Source organism: Microchirus variegatus, assembly GCF_963457635.1.
Source record: "Microchirus variegatus genome assembly, chromosome: 7".
Classification (NCBI taxonomy): Eukaryota; Metazoa; Chordata; class Actinopteri; order Pleuronectiformes; family Soleidae; genus Microchirus; species Microchirus variegatus.
Genome location: NC_139808.1, coordinates 2,478,822 through 2,494,303, shown reverse-complemented (window position 1 = coordinate 2,494,303; position 15,482 = coordinate 2,478,822). Strand labels below are relative to the sequence as shown.

The 15,482-nt window shown below is 42.3% G+C and overlaps 1 protein-coding gene across 1 annotated transcript in view; it reads left to right on the top strand.

Moving 5' to 3' along the window:
* The window catches only part of cacna2d2a (calcium channel, voltage-dependent, alpha 2/delta subunit 2a), a gene marked incomplete at both ends in the record, with an annotated part of 211,852 nt that overhangs the window by 181,576 nt on the left and 14,794 nt on the right, over positions 1–15,482 (top strand). The window contains 10 exons of the mRNA XM_083892588.1: positions 802–912; positions 1,522–1,600; positions 6,360–6,409; positions 10,667–10,756; positions 12,090–12,158; positions 12,610–12,684; positions 12,776–12,850; positions 13,024–13,095; positions 13,567–13,638; positions 13,786–13,847. Coding sequence (XP_083748714.1) covers positions 802–912; positions 1,522–1,600; positions 6,360–6,409; positions 10,667–10,756; positions 12,090–12,158; positions 12,610–12,684; positions 12,776–12,850; positions 13,024–13,095; positions 13,567–13,638; positions 13,786–13,847 — 755 coding nt within the window. The remainder of the gene's footprint in view (positions 1–801; positions 913–1,521; positions 1,601–6,359; positions 6,410–10,666; positions 10,757–12,089; positions 12,159–12,609; positions 12,685–12,775; positions 12,851–13,023; positions 13,096–13,566; positions 13,639–13,785; positions 13,848–15,482) is intronic.

The window sequence follows — 15,482 nt, the reverse complement described above, 5'->3', positions numbered from 1 at the left end:
CTCCTGCATTGTCTAGTCGCTGTATAATAGTTTTTGTTTCATTTTCGTAGTGTTTCAAAAAGTCATGTTAAATAACATGGTCGCGGGCCGCGGTTGCATAGCCACTGTTAGCAGAGAGACGCCATGTTTCTACCGGAGCCTGTAAGGACAAACGCGAGAGAACAAAACAAGCGCCTCTTTACTTGTAGCTGAAGTCCCGCCTCCACTCTCTCCGCTTCGTCTGCTACGGCCGCGGTAGCTCCGCCCTCTCCCTCGCCTCACGAACCTCATCTGCTGACACGGAGAAAGACGACGAGGACGACATTTGACCGGCTGAGGACACCGTAGCGCTCAGGGAAGGGAGGGGGTGAGCAGAGCAGCAGTTCGTTGTTGTAAATTTCAGCCTCTCCTCTAGATGGCACTATAAACTACTTATTTCCCCTTTAAAAAAAATATTTTGCAGACTGCAAATCATGTTTTGGCGTGTGGCGCCACCTACCGCCGTCTAGCGATCATTGCAGTCAGTAGAGTCTCAGCTGCCGAGCAACCACAGGTTGCCAGTTACGTCAGAAAACGAGACCTAAAAGACCTCTGTATTTTGAATTTGAATGTAGTAACTTTTTGTTCGGGATAACCATACATCGTTGCTGTCTGTACTTCCCTTTTGTTTCATTGACATATTATGTACCGCTGTACCATATTTGTTAGAAACGCTGTTTCTTTGCCTGACCACTCTGTTCCTGCGTTTTCCCCCCTAACCTGTCTCCCTCCTTCTTTCCCCTTTCATTGCTCTCCTCCCTTTCCTCTCTTCATGTGCCACAGGAGAGCAGCGCCCCGAGGGCCAACTGCAATAAGATGATAATGATGTTTACAGATGGCGGCGAGGATCGTGCACAGGAAATCTTCGAGAAGTACAACTGGCCCAACAAAACGGTGAGTCCCGTCCCCATAAGGTCTGCCGTCTTTTTTCTTCTACTCGTCCAGAAACGTCAGTCTTTTCTCCCACCCAATATCTCCCGCCATGTTTGTCAGACAGTTGTGTGAGTGTGGCTTGTCACACATGCCAAGTACTCCGATCTGTGCATATAACATCCAAGCTTTCCTCACACTTCCATTCGTCCTTCTCTCAGTCTGCTTCTCTTTCCTTGTTGTGTTGCTGTTGGTGCTAACAGCTCTGACCTTCTGACTAATTAGTCATTTTTACCATTAGAGCCCTCAAAATGATAGCCCGTAGAACAGATAAAGACGTTTGTGTCAGTGTTCCCATCTTGTTGACCACCTCCTTTTCCTCACAGCTCCACCAATATTTATTCTGATACCCATTAGTACCCATGAGTCCCCTCATGGCGGCTGCTGTCACATAGGAATAATCTGCAGTTTGACAACTCTCTCACTGCATTCTTGAGTTGACAGGAGTCTAATCTAATCGTAGCTGAGATTAGTTCATCACAGTAGAGTTTGTTTTTCATCACATCTGTGTGTTTTAACGTGTCAAATGATCATTATTTTTTTTTATTTATGTCTTTTTCTCGCTGTCCACAGGTTCGCGTGTTCACCTTCTCTGTCGGGCAACACAATTACGATGTCACCCCATTGCAGTGGATAGCTTGTGCCAATAAAGGTAAGAGGATCAAATGTTTGAATATGTGAGTGTGAAGAGAGGTGGGGAAGTGATTTCAATTTCCCTCTGACATGATTTCATCATTTTGCCATACTTAATCCTTAGAACACAGAGCATTTTGGCTGCTTTTTTCCATTAATACTATGTTTAAACATACAGTATATACAGAGGGTATACGAATGTGTAAAATAGAGGGTCTTATATCCTTTTTTCAGCACTAATTTACTATATATGTATGTATATATATGTATACATATATACATATATACATATGTGTATACGTATATATGTATACGTATATGTATACGTATGTGTATATATGTATACGTATGTATATATATGTATACATATATATGTATATATATGTATATATATATATATATATACATATATACATATACACACCTGAGCAAAAGGTACTCAAAATGTTTAAAATCGGATTGAATTTGTGGAATTTGGAAACATATCACAGTTCAAAGTTCATTTGGCTCGTTTAACGAACAAAAACAAAATAAAAACTATTTCAGTCTATTTTGTGACTTCTGCACAATTATCACTACTTTATATCTCTACTAAAAATGTGATATAAAATGAATCATAAATTTGACTCGACAACAGGAAAAAAAGTGTTTTTTAAAGCCTGAATATATGAACCTATAAACACACACCCGCAGGATGTCCATATAAGGAGTTGTGTATTATTCCCACGCGTGCACCTGCAGCACAGATCCGTGCCGCGGATAGTACAGAAATGTATTTGTAAAGGATGAATCCTCTTACAAGGCAAGCGGGTCAGCAAACGGACAACTCCTCCACATCCAAAGACGAGAGTAAAATATGCAAAAAATTCATAAATACAAAAACACAACAGCGAGGAAGCGACATCTCATTAGAATTGCATCACATCACAAAATTATGAGACGTCTACTCAAGGACGGCTGAGATTAAAGTGCAAGTGCAGAGTCTGGAATAAACACAAGGTTCAGTTTGTTCTACATATACAGTAGAGACCGTCTAACGCTTTCGAAGGAGTTTTTCCAGAATAAATCGACACCAGAGATCTTTGTGTTTAGCGAAGATTATCAACACCTTGATTATCCTTTCACGCATGGATTAAAAGGTGAATATAAATTCAATAAAGGAAGAATTAATATTCTGTGGTCATCTGTCTGAATTCTGAATGAAAAAGACACAATGTGTAGTGTCTGTCTGGTCACATTAATACATGAAAAATATGAAAACCATCCTGCATGAGATTAAGATTAATCTCTTTATACACGTGATGTTTAAATCAATAATCTCTTCATCTGAAATCACTACGGTCCAAAAATAATATAATCCAAAAAGCAGGCAGTTGTTGCTGTCCTCGGATTTGAATGCTCTTGTTTTTTTTACTTCCTAACCCACTTCTCTGCCTCTCTTTTGTGGTTTAATTCAATATTTTTGTCCTCAGTGTTACAGTTTATCTGAAGCTGTTCCTTTATGGAGCCTGTAGCTGCCTGTGTGAAGCCTTGTTCACTGTCGCTGCCGATTTGCCCGTTGCCGCCGGAGCCAAGTGCTTCAGAAATATCTCCTCAGAAGTTGTTATTAATTAGCGGGAGGAGTCTGGTGGCGCGATGATTACCGTGCCATCTCCTCCCGTCAGGCCGGGGAAAGTCCAGGATTATGCCTTTGTGCCAACACGCTCTCCACTGTTCCCGAGCGCAGCGATTACCAGACGACTAACGTCTATGCCAGTTTAAGACAATGGCGTTGACACAGCAGCCTCAATGGAGCCGTCCTCTCATATCTTCAGTACTTATTACTCTTTGGTATCTCTCACCAGCAGAGACAGCGTTCTCTGACAGTTCAACAGGCCCTAACCCCTTCACCTGTGACACACACGTGTGACTAAACAGCAAAAACACACACAAATAAAGGCCACATTATACTTCTCCGACTGCGTAATGCGTTATCCGTCTGCGTCACCACGGAGACGCCTCGAGCCTTTATACTTCTGCATCGTGGTGACGGACACTTGCTGCAATTTCCCGCCCGATCAGTAGGGGTCGCTGCGCCAAGGTTGTTGTGCTTCAGGCTACAGTGAGCAATGGCGTCCGAGAAAGAAAGAGAGAGAAAGACTGTTGTTGTTGAAACAGTGGCCGTTTGTCACTTTTCTGTGTCACGGAACGCAGTTTTAAGATAATTTGAGGCGAGAAATTGGCCATTTAGAGTCTAAACATGTGCTGTGTGTGTTAAGATATGACGTATTTATAGTTTGGCAGCGGCGTTGTCTGCGGTGATGAGCTCCGTGTCTGTGGACGCTCGGTGCTCACTGTGAGCCGGCACAGAGCAGCTTCACTCGGCCTGTCCTGAGGACCAATCGCAGCTCTTGCTGTCTCCTTTGTCCCTTGACGGAGTGACGGACACTTAAAAAATATTTCCTGCAGGCGGAGACGACGCAGAGGCTCTTCGACAGGCTCTGCGTCGACGCAGAGTCTCTGCGTAACCTACGCAGAGTCTCTGCGTAACCTACGCAGAGTCTCTGCGTAACCTACGCAGAGCACTTTACGCAGAAGTATAAATTGGGCTTAAGGCTACTTGGAGATGCTAGCTGTTGTCTCACTCGAGTCTTTAGAAGAAAGTAACCTCTCTGACTTTGACGACAATGGAAATCTTTATCCCTGCGCTCAAACTGTGTAAAGAAATCCAAAACTGAAAGTTATCTTTAATAAAATTTTGTGCCTGGCACTAGGTTAACGCGCGACATCTTTTCATGACGACTGACCGGAAACAGGCGCGCGCCACGTCATGTTTACAGCACCGTCTACCAGTTAGCTCCGTTAGCTGCATTAGCTCGTTTAGCGCTGTTAGCGCACCTACAGTCGAACTGGAGCGGTCTGTTTATTAACTGCCTTATTTTAGAGACTCGTTTTAACAATCCGGAGTCACGTAACCATGACGTCATGCGTCTTTTTCCGGTCAGTCGTCCTGGAAACGCTGCTAATGCGTTAACGCGTCCGGCACTAATAAAATTATAATAATTGTAAGATAGAGAATAATAGCAGCAGCTACTGCACGTGATCTTAATATGATAGATTTGCTGTTGAAGTAAAATCCATATACCAATCAATCATACCATAAAATGGGTTAACCTGTGTTAAAGGGGCGACTTTACCCAAAAAATACTTTTTTTTTTTTTTTACTAATTTCCAGAGATAAATGTATTAGATATTATTTTATCATCAGACAGTGGATCTGACAAAAAAGTCTATGTCAAAGTTACTTCCTTTAAAGAAAATAAAGGCCCTACACTGCTCTTTACTGTGTTTCTGTCAAGTTTTATGAGTAAAAGATCTGAAAAGATTGAAATAAATGAAAATTTGGTTGAATTAAACAAACACAGCAGCATCATAAGAATTTTAAGTTAATTCTTGTGGGGGGGAGGGGGGGGAATGAGAGAAATTGCCCTTTAACTTATGAGTATGTAAGTGTCACGTGTTGGTCAACATATAAGGAAAATGTTTAGTCAAACTTGACTTTTCATGTATATTATATTCTTTTTAAACCAGAAATTCACACCTGCAAACTATAGGTGCCTATAGTGGTTGATACCAACTGTTAATCTCACGAGCGTCAGGCTAGTTTCCTTTTTATGGGAACATCATTAACGACAGTGACACCATGCTCTCTTTTTTAGGAAGACCTGATGCTAAATGAGACCATTAACACCTCAGGAAAAATGTTTACCCATGTTATAAATCCAGTCACTGCTACTTCCATCCTCCTTCTTAGGCTGCGTTATATTCTTATATATACAGTCTATGGTTATAATTCATACCCCATAGCAGTTGTTTTGACAACTCCCAACATTTTTTTTACCCTTACATTTGTCAGAACGGATCCACACGTCTTCATAAATCAGCGTTTGACATTTGAGGCGAGGCCGACTTCTGCGAGTGCGGAGGCATTATGTAAATGAGATTCGCAAAGAAAAAAAAGAAGAAGAAGAAAGAAATTAGGTTATTGATTAAAATCATAATTGCTCCTCGCGCGGCAGAGACGCGGCTCTGCGTCGCGTTTCTAACTCTCTTTTGCTCAACTGCCTGTGTTTCGCCTCTCTTCACCTCTGTGGCAAGCGGCCAACAGCCCTGTGACAAACTGCCGCTCCGTGGAAAAAACCCCAGCAGAGATAGCTGTGTTCGGTGACTGCTCGTGCAGGGATGTGAAAAGCACGTGCACACGTGTGTGTTTTTTTAACGCCGGCGTGCTCACATGTGCAAATGAGGGAGACAGACCGGCCAAATTCTCAACACACACACACACACACACACACACACACACACACACACACCACTGTGGAAGAGTGCATAATGCATCAGCATAATGAGAGTCATCTTTGCCTGTTAACATTCTGGGGATGCTGTCTCCGTTTCACGGCTCTTTGTATAAACACTCATGGCTTTAATAACTTGGGGAGCGGCGCGGTTATTGACCCAGTCGGTCACTCTCCTCCATTCCTAATCAGCAGCAGCGGCGCCCGAGGCTCAGCGAGTCCCAGGGAGCCTCTGCGTTTACATCCGACAGCACGGCCGCGTCTGCGCGGAGAGGTCGTTGGCCACAGTCTCCAACCGTAGCTGTGCAGCTCGACGTCGCCCGATGGAAATTATAGCGTCATATAGCGTGTGCCTAATAACACTGGAGAGATTAGGCTCCGGTGTCCAAATGGCTCACCGTTTGACTGTTTGACTTGTATTGACTCTCTCCTCTTAATTTTCAGGTTACTACTTTGAAATTCCATCGATTGGAGCCATCCGAATCAACACCCAGGTAAAAACATAAGGATGTGATAGGCCCTGTCACGTTTCTCACCCTTAAAATGTCCACTTGGTTTGGAGTGCCCTCAACCGTTACGTCCGAAGTGGCTTCCCTATGGAATTGGGACATCACTGCATGCAAATTAGCGTAGTGAGCGCAACGAAATCGCTAACCCTACGTCACGTTGACAATTCTACCGTTGGAACGTGCTGCTATTTTCATTCAGGAAAAATGCCGGCGGATCCAGCTGTCGTGTTTCCTGTTGCGTTGGCTGCGTTTGTTTTTCTCCGTCCTCGTAAACGCTATATCACGAATGTGAAATCTGACAAGTCCCAGGGTATTCGTGTTCAAGTGAACGCGATCCAAAACACTGACAAAACTACCCAGATGTAGCAGAGCTAGCTATTTGCAGAGTGCTCGACATCAAAGCACTCAGCAAATAGCCGCTAGCTAGCTAGCTAGTTAGCTTTCATATAGTCAGTTATTTTCTGACATTAGTGTTCAAAGCTCAAAGGTCCTCTGGATGTATATCAAAACAACATGTTCCAACACATTTTTCGACATTGTAACGTGCTTATTTGCGAAAATATATTACAACGAAATTGTTCCTCGGCAGATGTGGCCGCCATCGGGGTCATACCTATGTTCCCCGGGGTCCTATGTTCCCCGTTTTTCCCAAAAAAAGGTCCACTTTGTATGAGACAGGGGAACATAGGACCCTTTTTTTGAAAAAGGGTAGGGTTTAGGATTAGGGTTAGAGAAAGGACCCGGGGAACATAGGACCCGGGAACATAGGACCCGGGGAACATAGGACCCGGGAACATAGGACCCGGGGAACATAGGACCCGGGGAACATAGGACCCGGGAACATAGGACCTGGGGAACATAGGACCCGGGAACATAGGACCCGGGGAACATAGGACCTGGGAACATAGGACCCGGGGAACATAGGACCCGGGGAACATAGGACCCGGGGAACATAGGACCCGGGAACATAGGACCTGGGGAACATAGGACCCGGGAACATAGGACCCAGGGAACATAGGACCGGGGGAACATAGGACCCGGGAACATAGGACCCGGGGAACATAGGACCCGGGGAACATAGGACCCGGGGAACATAGGACCCGGGAACATAGGACCCGGGGAACATAGGACCCGGGAACATAGGACCCGGGAACATAGGACCCGGGGAACATAGGACCCGGGGAACATAGGACCCGGGAACATAGGACCCGGGAACATAGGACCCGGGGAACATAGGACCCGGGGAACATAGGTACGGTCCCCCGCCATCTCTGTTGGAAAAAATCAGCTGGCTCGCTGCATTCGCAAAGCATCATGGGTAATTTCATCTTCCACTTCGTTTTAAGCCCGCATCAGAGCTCACTACATTTTGAGGGTTGATTTTAAGGGCAGAATCGCACTCCCCCTTGCTCCCCCCCTACACATGAATGTGCAAAATGTAGGATTAGGGCAAAAATGTAGGGTTAGGGGGAGGTATTGGAATGGGGCCATAGTGTGTGTGTGTGTGTGTACGAGCTGCTGAAGACATCCTTTTTTTTTTTTATAAATCCCACAAAAGCATCAGTCTCAACCCAGAATCAAGTTCGTTCTTCCTTTATTCTCGCTTTGATGATAATTACACAGATAGTAGATATCTTTAGAGTATACCACAACAAAGGGGGTGTAGATGGTAGCGCACAGCTGGGACGACTGAAGAAAGGAGGGCGACGGGGGTGCAGATTTAGCGATATACCAGCCGCGGTCTGTCTGTAAGAATGTTGTTGAAGCTCTAATCTCGACACTGTTCAGATCGCTCTCTCTCTCTCTCTCTGTTACTTTCTTTTTGTCCATCCGTCACACACACAAACACACACCTCTGGTTCCTCACACACCTGAGGCCCCTCCACACTTGAGGCACCGTGAGCCCCTGGGATAACCTCATTCCAGCTGTAGAAATTGACTCAATTGCCTGAAGGGTGGGGGGAGCTACCGCAGCCCCACCACCACCTACCCCACCACTCCTCCAGGCCGCAGTGAGCGATCAGGCCCAAGAATAGACTGTCAGCTGTTCCATTAACTCGAGCATATTTATATTCTGAGAAACTGCCACTTACTCTAATAGGTTTTCTGAAGGTGGGTGACTACAGCTCTCTTTGTGGCCATAGAAGACACACTGGGGCCCTTTTCTACTCGACTCAGTCTCTCTTGACAAAATTCACATAATGGATGGCAAAATATTATTATTCGCGTGATTGAGGAGTGGACTAGTTTTGTGTGGTTCCCCCTTGTACTGTGTCTTTTTTGTGCCTTGCCTCGTCCATCCAGGGCTCCTTCTCTTCTTTACAGGGAATGTACTGACTGAGTTTACTCTCTGCGAGTTGGAGGATGTTACACTTCCCCGGGAGCCGATAGCATTAATCAACGTGTAGGGATGCCACCTATGGGTCTATGTACTCTTTTGGATCATTCGGACCACACCATCTCCAGTAGCTGTGACTCTCCGCGTTCCCTAGATTGTTCTAGCCAGGCGGGAAAATTTCCCTTATATCCCGTGAAAAGGTCTGGCTGTCATTGTCCTGATGGAATATCTCCCCGTGGCGTGTTAAACTGGACTTATATTGAGCTAATAATAGAATAGGTCACGCCTGTCAGCACCTCACTGTTCAGGCTGTGAAAAACAAACGGTCAAAAGCGTAATACTGGGTTTGCTGGCTGCTCATAAGGGGCGCGGCCCCTTTTGTGTACCGACGACAAATGCACAAAGGCTGGTGGTCAAGGGTCATAAATGTGCGATAGCGTTCGCCAATTCACTGAAATATGGATGTGAGAACGGTTGATGTTTTAGAATTAACATATAACCCCTGAAGAGAGACGCTGCTCTTTGCTGCTTCTGTGTTTATATTTGAATACGTGGTATTTTAATACATTAAAAGAGACATTTTTTGCAATTATAGTTACCGTTTAATCAGATACTAAAGGGATAATTTGTACCCTTCGCTGGCAGAACGTATACACAGACACTTTAATCGCAAAACCGTTTTCCTGTCCGTGGTCTTTACGCCAGCAACTCCCAGAAGACGCATCCCTGGAAGGCTTTTTTTTTTTTTGGTCTCCAAATTATGCAGTTGCTTCGTCTACCACGAGACCACTCACCCATCGATTTAACTGATAACACACCGTCTCCGAAATGATCAAACAGTATAGATCCAGAGGCGCAGCTTGTGAACAGGCAAGGCAGGCAACTGCTTGGGGCCCCGAGCTGTTAGGGGGCCCCCAAACACTCGGAGCCTGAGGGCTGTTTTAATAATATGTGCAGTGACATCTCAGTAGGAAACCTCCCTAAAGGGGCCCCACCTCACTTTAACCTGTGTGAAGTTATCGTTCTGCAAGTTGGAAAATGAAGAGGATTATTTACAGTGTAATGCATGTCTTTTTTACTCAGTTTTTTTCAGTTATTTACAGTATTTTATTGTTCTATATATTTATATTGTTTTACAATGTAATTTTTTTTTTTTACTAAGTTTATATTTATTTTTAAGTTTATTTACAGTATTTTATTGTTCTTTACATTTATATTTTCACATACTTTTTAATTAGAAGGTTTTTCCATGTTATTTCGGGAAAGAAAAAATATTTTAACTCATACGTGTTTCGTTGGTGTCACATTATTTCTAACATAATGGTGATGAACACTGGTTGGAAGGAAGGGCCCCCTGGGAATTTTAGCTTAGGGCCCCTCCAGACTCTAGAATCACCTCTGTATAGATCAATAGTCAGTTTACATTTTAAAAAAAAAAAGGACACCTTAAATGTTGAATGAGGCGTCTCCTCAGAGTATAGTGAATGTGATGTATCACTAGTAGACATAACCCCTTCACCTCTATTCACAATCGCCGCGGGACATTCTCACTGTGCCAGTGTTGACAATCGAGCCCCTGGGAGAATGTCCTGTTTGCACGTCAGGCCATTGACGTCCTTAATGTGTTTTTAATAGCTCCTTCATAATGATGAGAAACTGCCTTGAGTGGCTGATGACTGGAGGCTTTATGGCTCAACAGGACCAGGACTCTGCTGGTCCACCGCTGGTTTATGGTGGTGACAGAGAGGAGGAGGGTCAGGCTTCTTATAGTTTTATGACAGACGAACACTCTTTCCGGCTCTTTGCTTTTAACGTCCAGCACATGACACGCACCGTAAACACCTGCTAAATCACGGCTGTTTATTGTGTGTCATCATCACACTGGTGGATTTTTGCTTTTGCAGGAGTACCTGGATGTCCTGGGCCGTCCCATGGCGCTGGCTGGGCCTAAAGCCAAGCAGGTGCAGTGGACAAACGTCTACCAAGACGCCCTGGTGAGCTAATATTGATTGATCGATATTGATATGCGTGTTGTTTTTTGGTTCGTTTTTATAGAAAGAAAAAAAACCATCTAAATCTGAGCGGTAAACCAAAAAGGAATGTTAGTCAGTGCTAGTTTTACTCCCTTTCATTGACTTTATTATTATTATTATTTAATAGTGCACGGCATGCTTTATCATTTTCAGAACAAGTGTTCCACAGCAATTAACATTTATTTCCCTCATTTTAAATCACCTCCGCATACTTGGTGGTAATTTTCCATATTTTTGGTTTGTACATAGTTGGTAGTGAAATGCTAAATCTTAAAATTTCAGCATTCAAAAAAAGAATATTTATATTTCATCCACCCAATCATTCACGTAAGAGTAACCCAAACATTTCTTCAGCTGAATAATATATATCCAGTTCTGTCTTCTTTGTATTAGGTCCCTTAAATTTCAGTCGATTTGCTTACTTAAATATGCAATATAGAATATAAAGATGTTTATTTAGCTATAGCTAGCTAGGTAGATAGGTATTAGCTAACTAGATAGATAGATAGATAGATAGATAGATAGATAGATAGATAGATAGATAGATAGATAGATAGATAGATAGATAGATAGATAGATAGATAGATAGATAGATAGATAGATAGAAACTAGCTTAGTAGCTCACAAACTAACTAGCAAACAGCACACTAACTAGCAAGATAGATATATAGCTACTAGCTTAGTAGCTCACAAACTAACAAGCAAGCAAGCAAGATAGACAGACAGACAGACAGACAGACAGACAGACAGATAGATAGATAGATAGATAGATAGATAGATAGATAGATAGATAGATAGATAGATAGATAGATAGATAGATAGATAGATAGATAGATAGATAGATAGATAGATAGATAGATAGAAAGAAACTGGCTTAGTAGCTCACAAGCTAACTAGCAAACGGCACACTAACTAGCAAGATAGATAGCCTAGATAGATACTAGCTTAGTAGCTCACAAACTAACTAGCAAACAGCACACTAACTAGCAAGATAGATATATAGCTACTAGCTTAGTAGCTCACAAACTAACAAGCAAGCAAGATATATAGATAGATAGATAGATAGATAGATAGATAGATAGATAGATAGATAGATAGATAGATAGATAGATAGATAGATAGATAGATAGATAGATAGATAGATAGATAGATAGATAGATAATTTTAGAGCTTGTGTTTTTAAGAAGAATTAATTTGTGTGGTCTCTATATCCTGTGTTATTTATTTATATTTTCTGCATTGGTTGATCATATATATTTAAAAATAAATATATTTGTATTTCTCTCTGTTGTAGGGTTTGGGCCTCGTCATCTCTGGAACAATGCCAGTATTCAACCTCACTGCTGACAGTTTCAGCGCTCAGGTAAAAACGACACTTAGCACCAGAGGTTTATAAATAAACCAACAAGCAACATCACCTTAGCTAATGCCTCGCATTCATGAGTCTTATCATTCACTCGTCTGCTTATCTAAGCCATTCAAACAGGGACCTGGCACTGGTGTAGTTGGAAGGGTTCAGGTTTTATTTTATTTATGGAGGAGGGGGGGGGGGTGTTTGGAGTGTTGTTGGTGTTGACCATCAACAGTGATTTGTATTTGGACATCCAAGCAGATGCTGCTCTTTTAGGCAACACCTCCCCCTTGAGGTGACGGCAGGCATAACAGTCGCCCATCTGTACTCATCCAGAGAGCACAGAGGCTTCAGCATTGAAGTTTTCAAACCGGCTCATTTTAAGAATATAGATAGATATACAAATGTCAGTCCTGTGTGTTTCCCTGACGTCAGCTTTATGCTTCATGTGTGCGTCACACAGAACCAGCTCATTCTGGGAGTTATGGGAGTCGACGTCGCAATCAACGAAATCAAAAAGAAGACTCCGACATACAGAGTGAGTGTTGTTGTTTTTTTTAAAATCTCATGTACATCATGTTGATGCATGTACAGTACATTTTCATTCACACACTTTGTTTCCTGTGCAGCTCGGAGCAAACGGCTACACCTTCGCCATCGACCCGAACGGTTACGTGCTGCTGCATCCCAACCTGCGACCCAAGGTCGGTCCATCTTTAAACTCCCGTCTGCATTTAATCTTTCTTTCTCCATCTCCTCGTCGTTCGGAAGCTGATTTTCGTCATTATTCTAGCTGACTACCGTTAACCTTCCCCTCCATTTACCTCTGCCTTTTCTCTGTTTTTCCTTTTATTTCCCTCTCGCTCTCTCTGTGCAGATCATTAACTTCAGAGAGCCCGTCACTCTGGACTTTCTGGATGCAGAGCTGGAAGACGGCAACAAGGAGGAGGTAAAGAAGGAACGTGTTGGAAAAAAATGATCCATTTTGTAGAAAATAGCGTCGGGTTAATGGAAGCGTGAATGTTATTTAGTCACTTGTTTTTCCTTCATTATGTATTTGCATTCTTCTCACATTTTCAGCAGCCAGTCTTTTTTTTTTACAGGTTATAGACGGAAAATCACAGATGTAAATGATTGAATTATTAGAGCCGAGTTCCATTTAATTTGCTCGTTTTCAGCGCACAATCACGCTGCTTCACACTCATAATGTCCTGACTTGCGTGAGTCGAACGGAGCCATTGTTGACGTGATTAGCAACACCGGTGCTTTTTCCTGCTATAAGATGTTAATGATGAAAAAAAGAAGAAGAAAAAAAAGGCCCATATCGATGTTTACATCACCGTTTTGGCACGAACATAAAGCATTTGACACAAAGGTTCAGATATTCTCTCTCTCTGTCTTCGTGTCTCTTCCTCCTCAGATCCGTCGACAGATGATTGATGGCAAATCAGGACAAAGGAAAATCAAGACGCTCATTAAGTCAGTTGATGAGGCAAGTCATCAATATGAGACTCAATCACAATCCGGGGTTGTTGTTATGAATCTGAATCGCTCTGTGCATGTTTCCCCGGGGTCTGTCGCGTGTCCCTCCAGTGACGCGATGAGGATGTGTAACGTTTGTCTTTGTCTCTGCTCACAGAGGTACATCGATGAGGCCTTGAGGACGTACACGTGGACGCCCGTGGAGGGCACAGATTACAGGTAGTGCTTTTAAGTCAAACATTAAGACCACACCTCAGACCAAACGATTGTGCGACATGAACCTGTGAGTGAAGTCCAACTTTGATCATTTTATCCGTCCGTTTATGTTTTGAGTGGAAGTAGACTGAATGAATGCAGCCGTCCTGTATTTGCATGCAAACTATTCACCTAAATTAAAGACCTGGTTGAACATTTGAGGTTGCGTCATTATGACGTTTCCTCCAGGCTACGCTTTATTATATTCATTATAGTTTATATCCTAAAAAAAAAAAAAAAAGCCTGATAACTTGTGTTTTTATTGCATCTGCTGGCAGGAAGAGTCCACGGTGTACTGTCAAATATGACCCAAGCCACAAATTTTAAGCTCTGCACTAACTTACTTATCCTGAAAAAGAGAGTTTGGAGCGATAAATTGGATTTTGCTCATAAAAGTGGCGACAATGGAAATTCCTTCAAGTCTAAATTATCTCTATATGTTTGCGATAATCAACTATAGCTCAGTCGGAACCTCATATTATCACAGCCCTGAATTTTTTTATCAGTTCCAATTCATCTCCTTACTAGGTTATATTTTATCTTTGTGCTGTATATCTTCGCAGATTAAGAAATAGGACACGCGTCCCGCTTTTTTTCCTCCCTTCAGTTTCTGGCTTTGGTAGAAGAGTAAATATTTAGTGACATTGCGTAAAAACTTGTGCTTTTTTTTTTTAATCATAATTTATTGTTACACTACAGTTGAGAAGTTTGGAGTCACCTATACAATTTTTTGTGTGTTTGCCATTAAAAGTGACACTTTTATTCATCAAAACAGTTGCAAAATGAATATAAAATATAGTCAAGACATTGACAAGATTAGAAATAAGGATTTTTCCCTTTTGTCAAAGAACCAGCAAAGCTGTTTTCAGCTGTGCTAACATCATTGCACAAGGGTTTTCAAGGGTTTTCTAATCATCCAATAGTCTTCTAACGCCATTAGCAAACACAATGTACCATTAGAACACTGGAAATGGGCCTCTATACACCTATGTACATATTCCATTAAAAACCAGACGTTTGCAGCTAGAATAGTCGTTTACCACATTAACGATGAGTGTATTTCTGATATATACTTTAAAGGTGCATTATGTAATTATTATGCAACTCCTAATATGTCACAGAGACTAAGGAATAATGTTCATATAACAAACTGAACTCATCAACAACAACAGTACAGACAATATATTTGCTTTAAGAAAAATATTTTGCAGACTGCAAATCATGTTTACGTTTTGAAATCATGTTTTGGCATGTGTCGCCACCTACCGCCGTCTACCAATCATTGCAGTCAGTAGAGTCTCCGCTGCCGAGCAACCAGGGGTTGCCAGTTACGTCAGAAAACAAAACCTAAAAGACCTCGGTGTTTTGAATTTGAATGTAGTAACCGTTTTTGTCCACATTCTTACATATGGCACCTTTAATGTTATAATCATTGAAAAAATGTGCAAAAAAGTTGACCCAAAATTTTTTAACGGTAGTTTATATCTACAGTAAAAAAAAAAGTGTGGCATGCACGACTTTAACAGAGTTAAACACTTTAATTGACTGAGGAACATGTGTTTCTGTGTAATTAGAAGGTGTGAAGTTCTCTGGTGTTTT